General features: G+C 37.6%; 1 protein-coding gene across 1 annotated transcript in view; it reads left to right on the top strand.

The window, feature by feature from the left end:
* The window catches only part of LOC100349442 (uncharacterized), a 459,397-nt gene that overhangs the window by 253,388 nt on the left and 189,682 nt on the right, over window positions 1-16,327 (top strand). The window contains exon 10 of the mRNA XM_051827387.2: window positions 10,269-10,352. Within this exon, the coding sequence (XP_051683347.2) occupies window positions 10,269-10,352 (84 nt within the window). The remainder of the gene's footprint in view (window positions 1-10,268; window positions 10,353-16,327) is intronic.

The following is a 16,327-nucleotide window of genomic DNA, read 5'->3' as shown; positions in this document are numbered from 1 at the left end:
TGTTCTTGCTCTAGGAATTCGTTTGTGATCCTTGATCAAATATAAGTTGGCTGTAGATGATGTTTGGATTAATTTCTGATGTTTCTATTCTGTTCTGTTGGTCTATCCATCTGTTTCTGTACCAGTACCCTGCTGTTTTGATTATAACTGCCCTGTAGTAAGTCTTGAAATCTGGTATTGTGATGCCTCTGGCTTTGATTTGTAGTCCAAGATTGCTGTAGCTATTCGAGGTCTCCTGTGTCTCCATATGAATTTCAGCATCATTTTTTCCAGATCTGAGAAGAATGTCTTTGGTATTTTGATTGGCATCGCATTGAATCTATGAATTGCTTTTGGGAGAATGGACATTTTGATTATATTGATCCTTCCAATCCATGAGCAGGGAAGATTTTGCCATTTTTTGGGATCCTCTTCTATTTCTTTCTTTAAGATTTTTTAATTCTCGTCGTAGAGATCTATGATATCCTTGGTTAAGTTTATTCCAAGGTATTTGATTGTTTTTGTGGCTATTATGAATGGGATTGACCTCAGAAGTTCTTTCTCAGCCATGGCATTGCCTGTGTATACAAAGGTTGTTGATTTTTGTGCATTGATTTTATATCCTGCTACTTTGCCAAACTCTTCTATGAGTTCCAATAGTCTCTTAGTAGAGTTCTTTGGATCCCCTAAATAAAGAATCATATCATCTGCAAAGAGGGATAGTTTGACTTCTTCCTTCCCCTTTAATTTTTTTTCTTGCCTAATGGCTCTGGCTAAAACTTTCAGTACTATATTGAATAGCAGTGGTGAGAGTGGGCATCCCTGTCTGGTACCAGATCTCAGTGGAAATGCTTCCAACTTTTCCCCATTCAATAGGATTCTGGCCATGGGTTTTTCATAAATTGCCTTGATTGTGTTGAGGAATTTTCCTTCTATATCCAATTTGCTTAGATTTTTCATCATGAACGGGTGTTGTATTTTATCAGATGCTTTCTCTGCATCTATTGAGATAATCATATGGTTTTTCTTCCACAGTCTGTTAATGTGGTGTATCATGTTGATTGTTTTGCCCACATTGAACCATCCCTGCATGCCAGGGATAAATCCCACTTGGTCCAGGTGGATGATCTTTCTGATGTGTTGTTGCATTCTATTGGCCAGAATTTTATTGAGGATTTTCACGTCTATGTCCATCAGGGAGATTGGTCTGTAATTCTCTTTCAATGCTGAATCTTTTTCAGGTTTTGGAATTAAGGTGATGCTGGTTTCATAGAAACAATATGGGAGCCTTCCCTCTCTTTCAATTGTTTTGAATAGTTTGAGAAGAATTGGAGTTAGTTCTTCTTTAAATGTCTGATAGAATTCAGCAGTGAATCCATCCAGTCCTGTGCTTTTTTTGTTGGGAGTGACTTTATTACTGATTCAATTTCTGTCTCTGTTATGGGTCTGTTTAGGTTTTCTATGTCTTCCTGGTTCAATTTAGGTAGGTTACATGTGTCTAGGAATCTATCCATTTCTGATAGATTTCCCTGTTTGCTAGCATATAACTCTTTGTAGTAATTTCTGATGATTCTTTTTATTTCTGTGGTGTCTGTTGTTACATTTCCTTTTTCATCTCTGATTTTATTGATTTGGGTCTTCTCTCTCCTTTTTTTAGTTAGTTGGGCCAATGGTGTGTCAATTTTGTTTAGTTTTTCAAAAAAACTCTTCGTTTGGCTGATCTTTTGTAATTTTTTTTTTTGGATTCAATCCTGTTGATTTCTTCTCTGGTTTTAATTATTTCTCTTCTCCTACTATATTTGGGTCTGGTTTGCTGCAGTTTTTCTAGATCCTTGAGATGCAATGAAAGCTCATTTATTTGGTGCCTTCTATGACCCACTGTTCATTCAAGAGCATTTTGTTTAGTCTTCATGTGTTTGCATATGCTGTAGGGATTCCTTAGTTGCTAATTTTCAGCTTCATTCCATTGTGGTCTGGGAAGATGCATGGTAGAGTCCAATTATTTTGAATTTGCTGAGACTTGCTTTATTGCCTAGTATGTGGTGATTCCTAGAGCAAGTTCCATCCACTGCTGAGAAGAATGTGTATTCTTCAAGTATAGGATGAAAAGTTCTATAGCTGTCTGTTAGATCCATTTGGTCTATGTCTATAGTGTTGATTAAATCTGCTGTTTCCTTATTGATTTTCTGTCTTGTTGATCTGTCTATTGCTGACAGTGGAGTATTGAAGTCCCCCAATACTATTGTACTGGAGTCTAAGTCTCCCTTTAAGTTCCTTAACATATCTTTTAAATAACCCAATGCCCTGTAACTAGGTGCATATACATTTATAATAGTTACATCTTCCTGTTGAATTGATCCCTTAATCATTATATAGTGCCCCTCTTTGTCTCTCTTAACAGTTTTTGTGTTAAAGTTTGATTTGTCTGATATTAAGATGGCCATGCCAGTTCTTTTTTGGTTTCTGTTGGCATGGAATATCTTATTCCAACCTTTCACTGAAATGCATCTTTGTTGGAAAGATGTGTTTCTTGTAAACAGCAAATAGATGGGTTTTGTTCCTTAATCCATTCAGCCAGTCTGTGTCTTTTAACTGGAGAGTTGAAGCCATTAATGTTCAATGTGACTATTGATAAGTAGTGACTTTGCCCTGCCATTTTTCCAAAGATATTTCTAATATATACTTTGAACTTCCTGTGATTTTTTACTGAGAGATTTTCTTCCTTTACCTTCTTTCATATTGATTACTGTGTTTCGGTGTTTCTGTGTGTAACACATCTTTAAGCATCTTTTGCAGGGCTGGATGAGTGGTGACAAATTCTTTCAATTGCTGCTTGCTATGAAAGGTCTTTATTTCACCTTCATTCATAAATAGAGAATTCACTTTTATTAATCTGTCTTCTCCCAGATTCTCAGTAAGCTCCCTCCCTATTCCGCCATCTTGGCTCAACAGCCTGTATATGATTTTCTTCCAAATGTTATTTGAGGCAAAATACAGAGAAAACATCTAATCAGAGAGGTAGAAGAAAATATCTAATCAGAGAGGGAGAAGAAAATATCTAATCAGAGAGGTAGAAGAGATTTCCAAGAATGGATTTACTTTTCCTGAATTGCTTGGTAATTCTGACACTGTGAAACCTTGGGCTTCCACACATAGGACCTATTTTGAAATTTTGAACTCTCTGAATGCAATCTCTTAATACAAAAGTACATCAACAAGTCCATTCAAAAATGTAATTAAAAAATAATGTACATTTTTTCTGTGAACTTTTTGAAAATCCCTTCATATAATATCATCTCAATGCCTTGAATATTCCTTTCTTATTTTCTGCTTCTGGTCTGTATTCCCTGTCAACATCCATGACAAAATTTTTATGCTTATAAATACTATATATCATGTATAATAGCTATGTGTAATATTATATTCACCATTACCATGGCTATTTCCAAATGATCCTGACATGTTAAAAATTGGCTCCATGAGGGCAGGAATTTTGGCACAGTGGGTTAAGCCAATTCTTGAGATGCATATATCCCATATCAGAGTGCCAGTTCAAGGCCTGGCTACTCTTCTTTGGATCTGACTTCCTGTTAATGCACCTGAGAAGGCAGGGGATGATAGCCCAAGTACTTGGGTCCCAACGACCCAGGTGGATGACCCAGATGGAATTCCAGGCTTCTGACTGTTGTGTGCTCCAGTCCTGGATGCTGTGATCATTTAGTGAGCAAACCAGCAAATGGAAGGTCTCTCTCTCTTTCTCTCTCTGTCTCTCTCTCTCTGTCTTTCTCCCTCTCTCTCATCTCTCTCTGTCTCTCTCTCTCTCTCTCTTCTCTATCTCTCCCTCCACTTCCCCCTCTTCCTTTCCCTCTCCCCCCACCACCTTGTGTGTGTGTCATTCTGTCATTCTACCTTTTAAATAAATAAATAAATCTTTAAAATAATATCTACATAAATTAATATGAATGAGCTGATGATCCCTTATAATATATTATAAAAGGAATCTTTTTATCCCTTTTACAGTTATTTTTATTTATTTGAAGGGCAGAGTGACAAAGAAAGTGAGAGAGACAGAGAAAAAAAGATTTTCCTGGTTGACTCCCCAAATGACCACAATGGCCTGGACTGGGCCAGGCCAAGGCCAGGAGTCAGGAACTCTAACCAAATCTCCCAAATGGGTGGCAGGGACCCAAGGACTTGGGCTATCTTCTGCTGTTTCTCCAGGCACAATAGTAGGGAGCTGAATCAGAATTAGAGTAGCCAAGCCCTGAATCAGTGCTCCTACATGGGGTTCCGGTGTTGCGGGCATAAGTTTAACATGTTGTGTCATGACACTGGCCTCTTTAACAAGAATTTATTTGTTTTTTTCTTTTAATTCAGTCAATTGAAGACCACACATCAACATCATTGGAATTGTTGAAATATTTCTGATTTAATACAATCCATATATTTCATCAATGTGAGAAAGAGTGAAAGCGAGAGAGTCTTCCATGCACTGGTTCACTCCCCAATTGGCAACAACAGTCAGAGCTGGGCGGATCTGAAGCTAGGAGCCAGGAGCTTCTTCTGGGTTTCCCACATACTTGCAGGGGCCCAAGGACTTGGGCCACTTTCTACTACTTTCCCAGGCCATAGCAGAGAGCTGGACCAGAAATGGAACAGCTGGGACTTGAACTGGCACCCATATGAGATGCCAGCACTGCAGGCAGCAGCTTTACCCACTGTGCCATGGCACCAGCCCCAGAGAAATACCTTTTTTAAAAGTTAATTCATTTAAAAGGCAGAGATGGAAAGAGAGATATGTCTTCCATCCACTGGTTCACTCCCTGAAGGTCCACAACAGCCAAGGCCAAGCCAGGCTGAAGCCAGGAGCCAGGAACTCCATCTGAGTCTCCCACATGGGTGGCAACCCAAGTACTTGAGCAATCATATTCTGCCCACCAGGGTGTGCTTTAGCAGTAAGCTAGATAGGAAGCAGAGATGAAATTGAATTCCTGGAACTCCATAGAGTTTAGGTGTTCCAATCAGTGACTTGACCAAGTGTGCCACAAGGCCAACTACAATACTTTGCAGCATTTAAATTCCTTCTTTTTGACTGAAATGTATCATTTTGATTGAGAGCTATTCTCAAACTTAAGGATTCATCAGAATTACCTCATGAACTTCTTTAAACATAGATTATTAGGCTCTACCCTCATGATTCCTCATTTTAGTTAAGTGTGAGGTGCAATCATGAATTTAGTTTTGTCTCTTTTTTAGAAAGATTTATGTATGTATTTATTTGAAAGGCAAGGTGATAAAAAGGGGCAGGGAGATACAGAGAGAGAGGGAGAGAGAGATCTTCCATCTGCTGGTTCATTCACCAAATACTTTTAACAGCTAAGAGTAGGCCAAGCCAAAGCTAGGAGCCATGAACTCCAACCAGGTCTCCCACATGAGTGGTAGGGATCCAAGCACATGATGGACCAGGCATATTAGCACAAAGCTGGATCTGAAGGGAGAAATAGCTGGGACTCAAACCAGGCACTCCAATAAGGATGCAGTGGTCCCAAGTAGTGGCTTACCCCACTCGACCACAAACCCTGCCTCAAGAATTCAGTTTTCTAACAACTCCTGAAGTGATGCTGATGCTTCCAATCTGAGGATCATAGTTTGAGAATCACTAGTATAGTCAAATGGAAGAATATAGGCTTTAGAACTACACATACCTGAATTTCAATCTTGTTCCTGTCCAAATCATTTAATTCCTCTGAGATTATCTGAGACTTTGCTATGTTTTGAGGAATACTCTCAAATACAGTGCCTGACAGAAAATAACCGTCTAAAAGATAGTAATTACTATCAATATTTACTTTTGGCATAGCCTTAGGTTATTGCAATAAGATAACTTTCAATTTAATTACTCAATTTAATTTATTCATGTCAAATTAATAATTAATAAAAAGGTAGGAATCTCTCCCAATATCCTCTTAAACACACAGGAAAGATGAATCTTCAAATTATTTTCATTGACATAAGGATGGGTCTTATCAAATTGTGTTTGCACTCCCCCCATTTCTAGTCAAAGCAATCTGTAACAAGGGATAACATAGGCAAAAAATAAAATATTATGACAGACTGTTAGACTGCTTCACTTTTCCACATCTGAATCTCCTATACTACATTATTTTGATCTTAATAGTACACTACCAGGGAATCATAAAACATCTTTATATGGAGAACTACTATATAGAAGAACTACTAACTACCATAGATCCATTATGTAGTTTATTGTAAAAGCTGTTTTGGGGGGCCACAAATGTGGCATAGTGTGTGAACTCACTGCTTGTGATGCTGTCACCCCATATGGATGCTAGTTACTGTGCTGGCTGCTTCACTTCTGATCCAGCTCCCCACTAATGGCCTGGGAAAAACAGCAGAACATGGTCCACATGTTTGGGCCCCTACTGGCCATGTGAGAGACCAGATGAAGCTCCTGCATTGTGAATATCTGGGCAGTAAACCGGTGGATGGAAGACATCTCACTCTGTCTCTCACTCTCTCTCTGCAACTCTGACTTACAAAATAAATATATAAATATTTTAAAAATGTATTTACTTTCAAGCTACACCAAAAAACAATAGTAACGGTGGGACATGACGGTAGGGGGTAGGTTAGAAATTTAATCTCTATTTAAGTTGGCAAAGGATAGAATGGAACCTTTAAGAAAAGTTTTGATTTAATTATAAAATTATTCCTATATGAATTATAGTATGATCAATGTAATCGATCATTTATTCTGACAGTCATTTTGTACAGAAGAATAAAACTACTTCTTCATTTATGTCAGAGTGGAGGGTTTTTTTTTAAGATTTATTTATTTATTTGAAAGGAAGTTACAGAGAGAAAGATATTCCATATGCTGGTTCACTCCCCAAATAGCCACAACAGCCACAGCTAGACCAGGCCAAAGTCAGGAGCCAGGGGCCCAAGTAGTTGGGTTTTCATTCACTGCCCTCCAATGCACATTACCAGGAAGCTGGATTGGAAATAAAATATCCATGACTGGAACTGGCACTCTGATATGGGATGCTAGCATAACAAATGACAGCTTAAACCACTGTACCACAATGCGAGCCCCAAACAAGCTATCTTTACCATAAATCAGAAACTGTTCTAAATCCTGTGCACATATTTACTAATTTAATTCACTTAGTATGTGCTTTTATTAGCTCCATTTTATAGATGAGAAACTTGATACAGGGTTACATAGAAAATAAGTAGCTAAATGGAATTGGGGCCTTCATAGTATAGTTCCAGGGTAATTGTACTTAATTACGTTATATTACTTCTCTGAAAAGGACTGATCTTGATTTTGGTTTTAATTTCCATAATATGTTATTAGCATCTCTTATACTACTTATCATATCCTGTCTGTTTTGCAATATTCATTTGACCTTTGCAAAATCATGGGTTATAGTTGGTTCTGAAATGCGATAATCAAAGTTTTGATCTCTAATATCTTTAACACTGTTACCTTGAGTGATTCGCTTAGTTTTTCTCTGTCTTAATGTTCTTATTTGCAAAGAGAAGGATTGGTTTGTCATCTCCATTGTCTTTCAGCTCTTAAATTCAGGATCACATGCTCATATAAATATATATTATCCCTTGGCACTTTCTGTGGGCCATATGATTTGTGGGTCCAAATGGCATTAGTGTCGTGTTCCAACTTCTGTGGTAAGATTAGTTCTTTCATGTTTCCATTATTTAAATTTCTTATAGAATTTCTAAATTTATGATACATTCTTTTACATCAGTGCTTCTCTAGTTCTTTGATTTTATTATTCAATTTAGTTCAACAAACATTAATGGAACCCCTATTAAATGCAATGAATAAGGAATAGGGATAAACATTATGGTTTCTGGCCTTGATGTGCTGACAATTCAGTAGTTGATTTGAGAAAACCTAATGCTTAGTCTCAAGAAAAGCCTTGTTCTTTTCAAAATATTTACAAGTCTCTTCATTTATGATAAATATCAAATATAAATGTGTTTCCAAAATGTCTCTTTTAACTGTGTTTTGATAGCTTATTACATGCCTGTAAAGATTTAGAAACTAACCTATTAGCAAACTAATAAGAAAAAAAGCTGCTGAATTCTGTTGGTTATTCTGATAGTATAGTATATGTCTTACTTAATATAAAGGGAAAAATCTATTTTAAAAATATTTTTGATTTTAAGAAGAAGATCCATAAATATGTTAATCACTAACTTATAGTCTTCAAATTATAGCTCAATTTCAAGTAATAAAATAAAAATAAAATTTGAAAATATAAATGAGAAAGATCTACCTATATTTTTGGTTATAAATATATTGTACATATTATACAGTTCATAGAATAAATATATAATAGACAACATATACTATAATATTGAACTTTACTATTATTAATTTATTATGATTGAATAATATATAATATTCATAATATAGTACATAATACTACATATTTATATATGGTACAATAAAAAGGTTTTAAAATGCTTTGTTTCTAGCCTGAATATAAAAGTTTTTCTTTATCAAATAAAGTTGACTTCAGTGCTTATTTTCAAATGGTTTATTGATTTATTTGGTTTACTTCGACAGCTTTGAAATTGTATGAAGTAAAAATAATGATTAAAAAAACTTCCCCTCCTCCAGAGGTAGTACCTCTGTTTTACAAATAAGGCAACAGACTTACAGAGTTTTATCTACCCAAAGGTACACAGCTTGTAAATATCAGAGCCAAGATTCAAAATTCGAATGGCTCCAAATGCTGTGCTGTGAACCATTATGCTTAACAGCTGCTCAGATGGTAAAAGAGTGTATCACATGATGTAACATAGTATAGTTGTTACTCTCTAGAAGTAACATAACTTGTAAGAACAGTAAAAACTTAAAAACTTCAACTAAAGTATCTTCCCTGCTATTAAACATATATTTGTTACATAACCAGTACCCTATTCCTTATGGGAAATCCTTATTTTAAAATGTTTTGGAGATCTATTGTATATCAAAGTAATTACAACTTATAATGATGTATGATATATTTGAAAATTGCTAAGAGATTTTAAATGTTTCATTGCAAAAATGAGTATGCTAATAAATTTGATCTAATAATTCTACAATGTATAGAAATATCAAATTATCACACTGTGCCCCACAAATATGTACAACATTTGTGTGTAAATTAAAAAGAAAATAAACAAGTAAATGTGAAAAAATGGTCCTAGAGAAGTAACATTATTATAAATGTATCAGAACACATTTTGTCACATTAAAGCAGTCACAACTGTAATGGAAACCAACATCAAGGAAGGCTAAAGGAAAGAGAAAGTTAGTATCAGAGAAAATGAATAGAAAAACCTTTTATAAATTGGAAAGTATCTGATGCAAACATTATCTGCATCATAATGTTATCATTGACTTGTCCTAACACAATTCTGATATGAAGTGATCTACTCAGACTGTGTAAAGGTTAATGTTTTCCATGTAATCCTAGATGCTTATATCTTAAACCTAGCTTTAAATCGGTAATAGAAATAACTATGCATGCAAGTACATCCACACTGATACCCAGTTCCCCCATTTTTGACAAGTCTTCTTACCACTTCTTGAATGTACTCATTTTGTAATTTTTTAGAAAAAAAAAGGAAATTTAATATAATCCAATATCTTTTGGTATAATGTATTTCTTCAAATGTTCATGTAAAATTAACAAATATTAATGTAACATTAAGCCATATTAAGTATGTTAATAATTGTAAAGCACTGAAAATAGAGTCTAGAAATATTATTCCTAAATATTAATTATTAAATAAATGCAAATCTAAGTAATACAGTTAAATTTAGACTTATTTATTATTAGATTAGGTTAGCAATTAAATGTGTGGCCTACAGCACCATATTCCTTGACTTCAGATCCTAATGCCATTACTTTTTGTGTGATCTGGGCCAATTAATTCCTTTCTATAGGTCTGGGTTTTCTCATGTGCATAGTAATAGTACCTATCTCATAAGACTGTTTTAGAGATCAAGAAGGTTAATATATTTAAAACTCTCACAATAATGGCATACATATAGGAAGAACTCAATAAATGCTGTTTATGATAGAAATCACCATTATATGCATGTGCAGTTTATGATCTGACATTTTGTTCATGAAAATGTTGATAGGATAATTGGAATGCCTAAACCTTTCATGAATAGCCATGGTTTCCTTTGTATGTTACATCAGGCTCAATATTTAATGGGATTTTTTCACTTTTACTTTTAGCCAGTTACAATTGAAACCGAAGTAATGAGTTTTCCAACAGAACATGGACCTGCCCTAATGCCTACAACTCAATATTCATCAATGGTGAGTGAATTATATTACTAAATTGTGATCATTGAGAAGTTCACTATTGGGAGGAAGAACACATACATTTCATCACTTAAGAAATGTTCTAGAGGGGCTAGTATTATGGTATAATGGGTTAAGTCACCACTTGCCATCCAGAATCCCATAGCAGACTGTCAGTTCAAAGCTGGGTGTTCCACTTATGATCCAGCTTCTTACCAATGCACCTGGAAAGGCAGCAGATGTCCCAAGTAATTTGAGCCCCTACCACCAATGTGGAATGTCTAGATTTAGTTCCTGGATCCTCGCCTCAGCATGGCCCAGACCTGGCTATTGTAGTCTTCTGGGAGTGAAACAGTAGATGGAAGATCTTTCTTTGTGTGTCTGCCTCTCTCTCTATATACCTCTGCCGTTCAAGTAAATAAATAAATCTTTTAAAAATGCATTTTCCAAAAAAAGATATTTTCCACATGTAGCTTAAATTTAAAGACCTAGGTAGAATTTGTTTCCTTACAATAGTTAAGATGATCTCTGAGGAGTCTTAGAAGAATCATTCAAGATTAATTAATTAATTAATTCAATAATTTGCTAAATAAATACTATCCATAGCTATTTGGTCTCTTTACTTATTTCCCAAATAAATATTTACTGATTTTCAACATTTGACCCTTGTTGGATCTTCTTTCTTTGAAACTTTGTGTAACACTTTTTATGTAACTTACTGTTTTCCAGTTTCTCAGTTCTTGTTCCTTGGCATAATATAAGCAGCCTACATTTCCAACCTCATTTCCAACTCTCTCTCCTAGACTCTACTAACTGTGGCTACACCTAGGTCTGTTAATATTACATATGCTCTCACTCTCTCTGCCTTTCATCTTTTTTCTGTGCTTAGATTCCTCTTCTTTGCCTGAACAATTCTTACTTGTTCTTCAACATTCAGCCCAAATGCCTCTTCTCTTGTGAAGTCTTGCCTGACACCCTCAGGTAGAAAGAATCCATTTCTTCCGTATTGTAATGTGGCACTCTGTAAATATTGTCAAACAACTCATCACAGTGTATTCTCATCAATCAGTGCTGTTTTTTCTAATCAATATTCACAACTGGGCCGGCGCCGCGGCTCACTAGGCTAATCCTCCGCCTAGCGGCGCCGGCACACCAGGTTCTAGTCCCGGTCGGGGCGCCGGATTCTGTCCCGGTTGCCCCTCTTCCAGGCCAGCCCTCTGCTGTGGCCAGGGAGTGCAGTGGAGGATGGCCCAGGTGCTTGGGCCCTGCACCCGCATGGGAGACCAGGAAAAGCACCTGGCTCCTGGCTCCTGCCACCGGATCAGCGTGGTGCGCCGGCCGCAGCGCGCTGGCCGCGGCGGCCATTGGAGGGTGAACCAACGGCAAAAGGAAGACCTTTCTCTCTGTCTCTCTCTCTCTCACTGTCCACTCTGCCTGTCCAAAAAAAAAAAAATATTCACAACTGTGGCAACTGGCATTGTACCTTGAACATAGTAGGGACTTAATGCATGTTCAGTGGATGGACAGATGGATGGATGGATGGATGGATTCATAGATGGAGGGCCAATGTTGCAAAATAAGTCCAGGCCAGAAAACCATGAGCCAGTATGAATAAGCCAAGGCACTATTTGGTCTAATAGGTTTAAATGCATAGGACAAAAAAATTCCAACGCAATACTGATAAACACAGTGGATTCTGATGCTTTTATTCAGCAACCTCTGTCCTTTCTGTACAAAGAAGGAAACCTCATAGTACAGTCCCAATGAGATAGACTTATACACTCTTCTAGGATACAAATGCACAGGGTTCCTACTTCTAACATATTAGAATGTTGCAAAGTAATTAAATTTCTTCAGTCTCCCCTCCCACATTCACAAAGTGAATACCTTATATTTGCATACTTACTCACTTGCCAAGATCCTTTTGTTGAATGATTTCAAAAAATGGTTATCAAAGAATATATAAGTACAGAAAAATAAAATTATTTAACTACTCTGATAGGAACAACTTCATGGTTAATATCTAGAAAATTCTCACTTCCATTTCCACGTAAACTAACATGAACCATAATATTACATATTGAAGAATAATAAATCATTCTGTCTAAAAAGTTCAATTTTTAACTAATGTTCACATATATTGGCAATCTTCTTATTATATAATTTATAAAATTAATTGATTAGATAACAAAATGCAGTTGATTATGGTTCCTAGAAATCATACATTGTCAGTGTTGTCAGAAAATATTTGAGGGGCCAGCGCTGTGACGTAGCGGGTAAAGCTGCCACCTGCAGTGCTGGCATCCCATATGGGCGACGGTTCGAGTCCCGGCTGCTCCACTTCTGATCCAGCTCTCTGCGATGGCCTGGGAAAGCAGTAGAAGATGGACCAAGACCTTGGGTCCCTGTACCTATGTGGGAGACCCAGAGGAGGCTCCTGGCTCCTGGCTTCAGATCAGCACAGTTCTGGCCATTGAAGCCAATTGGGGAGTGAACAAGCAGATGGGAGACCTCTACCTCTGCCTCTACCTCTACCTCTACCTCTACCTCTACCTCTACCTCTACCTCTACCTCTCCTTCTCTCTCTATGTATCCTTCACTTTCTTTTTATTTTTTTTATTTTTTTTTATTTTTATTTTTTTTTTATTTTTTGACAGGCAGAGTGGACAGTGAGAGAGAGAGACAGAGAGAAAGGTCTTCCTTTTGCCGTTGGTTCACCCTCCAATGGCCGCCGCGGCTGGCGCGCTGCGGCCGGCGCACCGCGCTGATCCGATGGCAGGAGCCAGGAGCCAGGTGCTTTTCCTGGTCTCCCATGGGGTGCAGGGCCCAAGCACCTGGGCCATCCTCCACTGCACTCCCTGGCCACAGCAGAGGGCTGGCCTGGAAGAGGGGCAACCGGGACAGAATCCGGCGCCCCGACCGGAACTAGAACCTGGTGTGCCGGCGCCGCTAGGCGGAGGATTAGCCTAGTGAGCCGCGGCGCCGGCTATCCCTCACTTTCAAATAAATAAGTAAATCGTTAAAGAAAATATTTGAAAGGTAGAAGGAAATCTCAAATTCTTCCTGCTAATTGGAAGCTATGCATTGGCAAATAGCCACATTGAAAGGAAAAATGTGGCTAAAAAATTTTAATTTGATTTATTCATATTTAATAGTTGAGTGATTAGGACCAAAAGGAATGTTGATTAAATTAACGTATAACTCAAAAAGTGTTGCCATCAAAGAGAACCAAGTTGACCACCTCCCTGCACACACCAAGTTCAAGAGCTATGGAAGCCAAGTAAGAGGGTACATTGCAATAAACAAGAAAGTGTTGCATGTCACCCCTGTGCCAAGAAACATGACTTGGAGAGATGTCTCCTACTTGGAAGAGGGAGAATCCCATTGCCATGCCCACTGTGATAAACTGTGAGATTGAGCACTCATTCCCCAGCCCCAAGGCCTATTCCCAAGGAGTAACTATTTGGAGCTTCAAGAGCCAGGTAGCCTCTCACACCTATCCTCCAAATGCCAACAGAAAGTAAAACTCTAACTCCATAGAAAGAACAGTAGAGAGAACTAAGGTGTATTTCTTGGAGGTCAGAAGTGAGCCCATGGTACTAAGACTCAGCACCAACAAAAGCCCAGAAGCCTCTAGCCCCAGGCTAGTTCTCACAGACTGAGCCTCTAGACTTGCCCTGCATCAAGCAGAGAGCTTTGCTCTGGAGTTGGACTCATTTTGGCATGTATCACTGCCAGTCTCTGGTGGGCTCGGCAGACACCCTGGAGATGGTAGGAGCCTGTGACTGGGATCCAGGTGTGACTACCCTGGGACAACTCTGAGTGGTGAGAGAGATGCCTTGGACAGAAAGCAAGGGGCAATGAGATTATGTACTGGGACTCAGTGCTGGGCTTTACAGCCCAACACTAGACAGATATTAACAGTATCTGTCCCAAGGCAGTGCATCTAAACAGAGTCTCTGGACTTGCCACAATATTTGTGCCCTGGTAAGACAGACTTATTTTGATGTTTATCACTCTGTGCCTCTTGCAGGCCTGGTGTGCAGTTAGGATTCTCCATGGAATTCCTTACTTCCTGCATCACAGCAGATTACTTTTCTTAGAGTCCCCTGAGTTTTATATCTAGATTTTCAACTAGTTTAATATTTCATTGAGTAATTTTCAAATGTACAAAAGTGACATTCACCTCTATGGCAACAAATAATACAGTTTACAGTCTCTCTTATTTTTATTGTTATGTTTAAAAAACAAATGATAGTTTATTTTTATCTACTTTTCGTAAACTCTTTTCTAACATTATAACTGGAAGTTTAATTTTTTTTATTTTTATTTTTGACAGGCAGAGTTAGACAGTGAGAGAGAGAGAGACAGAGAGAAAGGTCTTTCTTCCATTGGTTCACTCCCCAAATGGCCACTATGGCCATCGTGCTGTGCTGATCTGAAGCCAGGAGCCAGGTGTCTCCTCCTGGTCTCCCATGCAGGTGCAGGGCCCAAGCAATTGGGCCATCCTCCACTACCTTCCTGGGCCACTGTAGAGAGCTGGACTGGAAGAGGAGCAACTAGGACAGAACTGGCACCCCAATCAGGTCTAGAACCGGGGTGCTGGCGCCGCAGGCAGAGGATTAGCCAAGTGAGCCGCGGCGCCGGCCTGGAAGTTTAATTATAACCAGCAAGAAAAGATCAAAATAAATATTTAGTGTATAAGGGGCTGGCGCTGTGGCACAGCAGATTAAAGCTGCAGCCTGCAGTGCTGGCATCCCATATGGGCGCTGGTTCAAGTTCCAATTGCTCCATTTCCGATCCAGCTCTCTGCTGTGTATAAGCTAGGATTTTGCTGCATTCATAAGCTACATATATTGCCTGATTACTGCCTTCAAAGTTTGTGAGTTGGCATAAATCAATATGATCCTTTTAATTACTGGCATTTCCATTAGCAAAGAAAAATCATTACTAGTTGCATCTCAGTGGTTGCTTATGTAATCAATGGTTACTGAGGCTGCAGGAAAAAAATCATACAGTAAACTTTGCAAACTAATATGAAAGTTGATATACATTATTTAATTGATCTGCATAAAATCTTTGTGTTTTCTCATTTAGAGATTTTACACATATGACCTGGGAAAGAAATCCCCAAATACATAAATATAAATAAAAATAATGCATATAATTCTCCTGCTATTTATTTTATCTTTGTTTTAATTTATTTGATCACCTATCACTCAATAGCTATACATGGAATTCCTTTCTTTGTGTTGTGTATTGTTTGAAACCATTGATTTTAAAAGGTCAAGGGTTAAAAAAAAATGTCAAGGGTAAACATGGATTTTTTTTATTACTAGTAACTTACATTTTACATAGAATTATAAAACTTATAACTGTGGATTTATACTCAAATAACTTCAGAGCCATGTGGGTGCAGGGTCCCAAGGATTTGGGCCATCTTCTACTGCTTTCCCAGGCCATCGCAGAGAGTTGGATCAGAAGTGGAGCAGCCGGGACTCGAACCGGTGCCCATATGGGATGCTGGCACTGCAGGCAGTGGCTTTACCCTCTATGCCAAAGCGCTGGCCCTTAGTCATTAAATTTTAAAGACTCACATTCAAATACTTTATGATCAGACTCATGAAAGCATCTATTTATGATGTATTTTATAAGTATTCATATTCATTGTTTAAAGACATCATAAGAAATATAATTCCAATTCAATCATTAAGTAATATTAGATAAATATTTATACTGCTTTTGTCCTTCATACCCATCTCTAAGTTGAATTCAACATTTTAGGAAAAACAGTTTGAATGAAATTATTTTATTTAAAATTAAGTCTCAATATTTTTAAAATGAAGAATAATTATGGTTGAATAATTTTTCAGATTAACACCCTAATAATTTACCATCATGTGCCTGAATGAGATAAACCTCTGATTTAATCTATCAAACATATTACAGAGTTTGAAGAAATTGAATGTGTTTTACATAAATGGCAATGG

Source organism: Oryctolagus cuniculus, chromosome X (assembly GCF_964237555.1).
Source record: "Oryctolagus cuniculus chromosome X, mOryCun1.1, whole genome shotgun sequence".
Lineage (NCBI taxonomy): Eukaryota > Metazoa > Chordata > Mammalia > Lagomorpha > Leporidae > Oryctolagus > Oryctolagus cuniculus.
The sequence above is the reverse complement of the archived record's forward strand: the minus strand, read 5'-3'. Positions and strand labels throughout refer to the sequence as shown.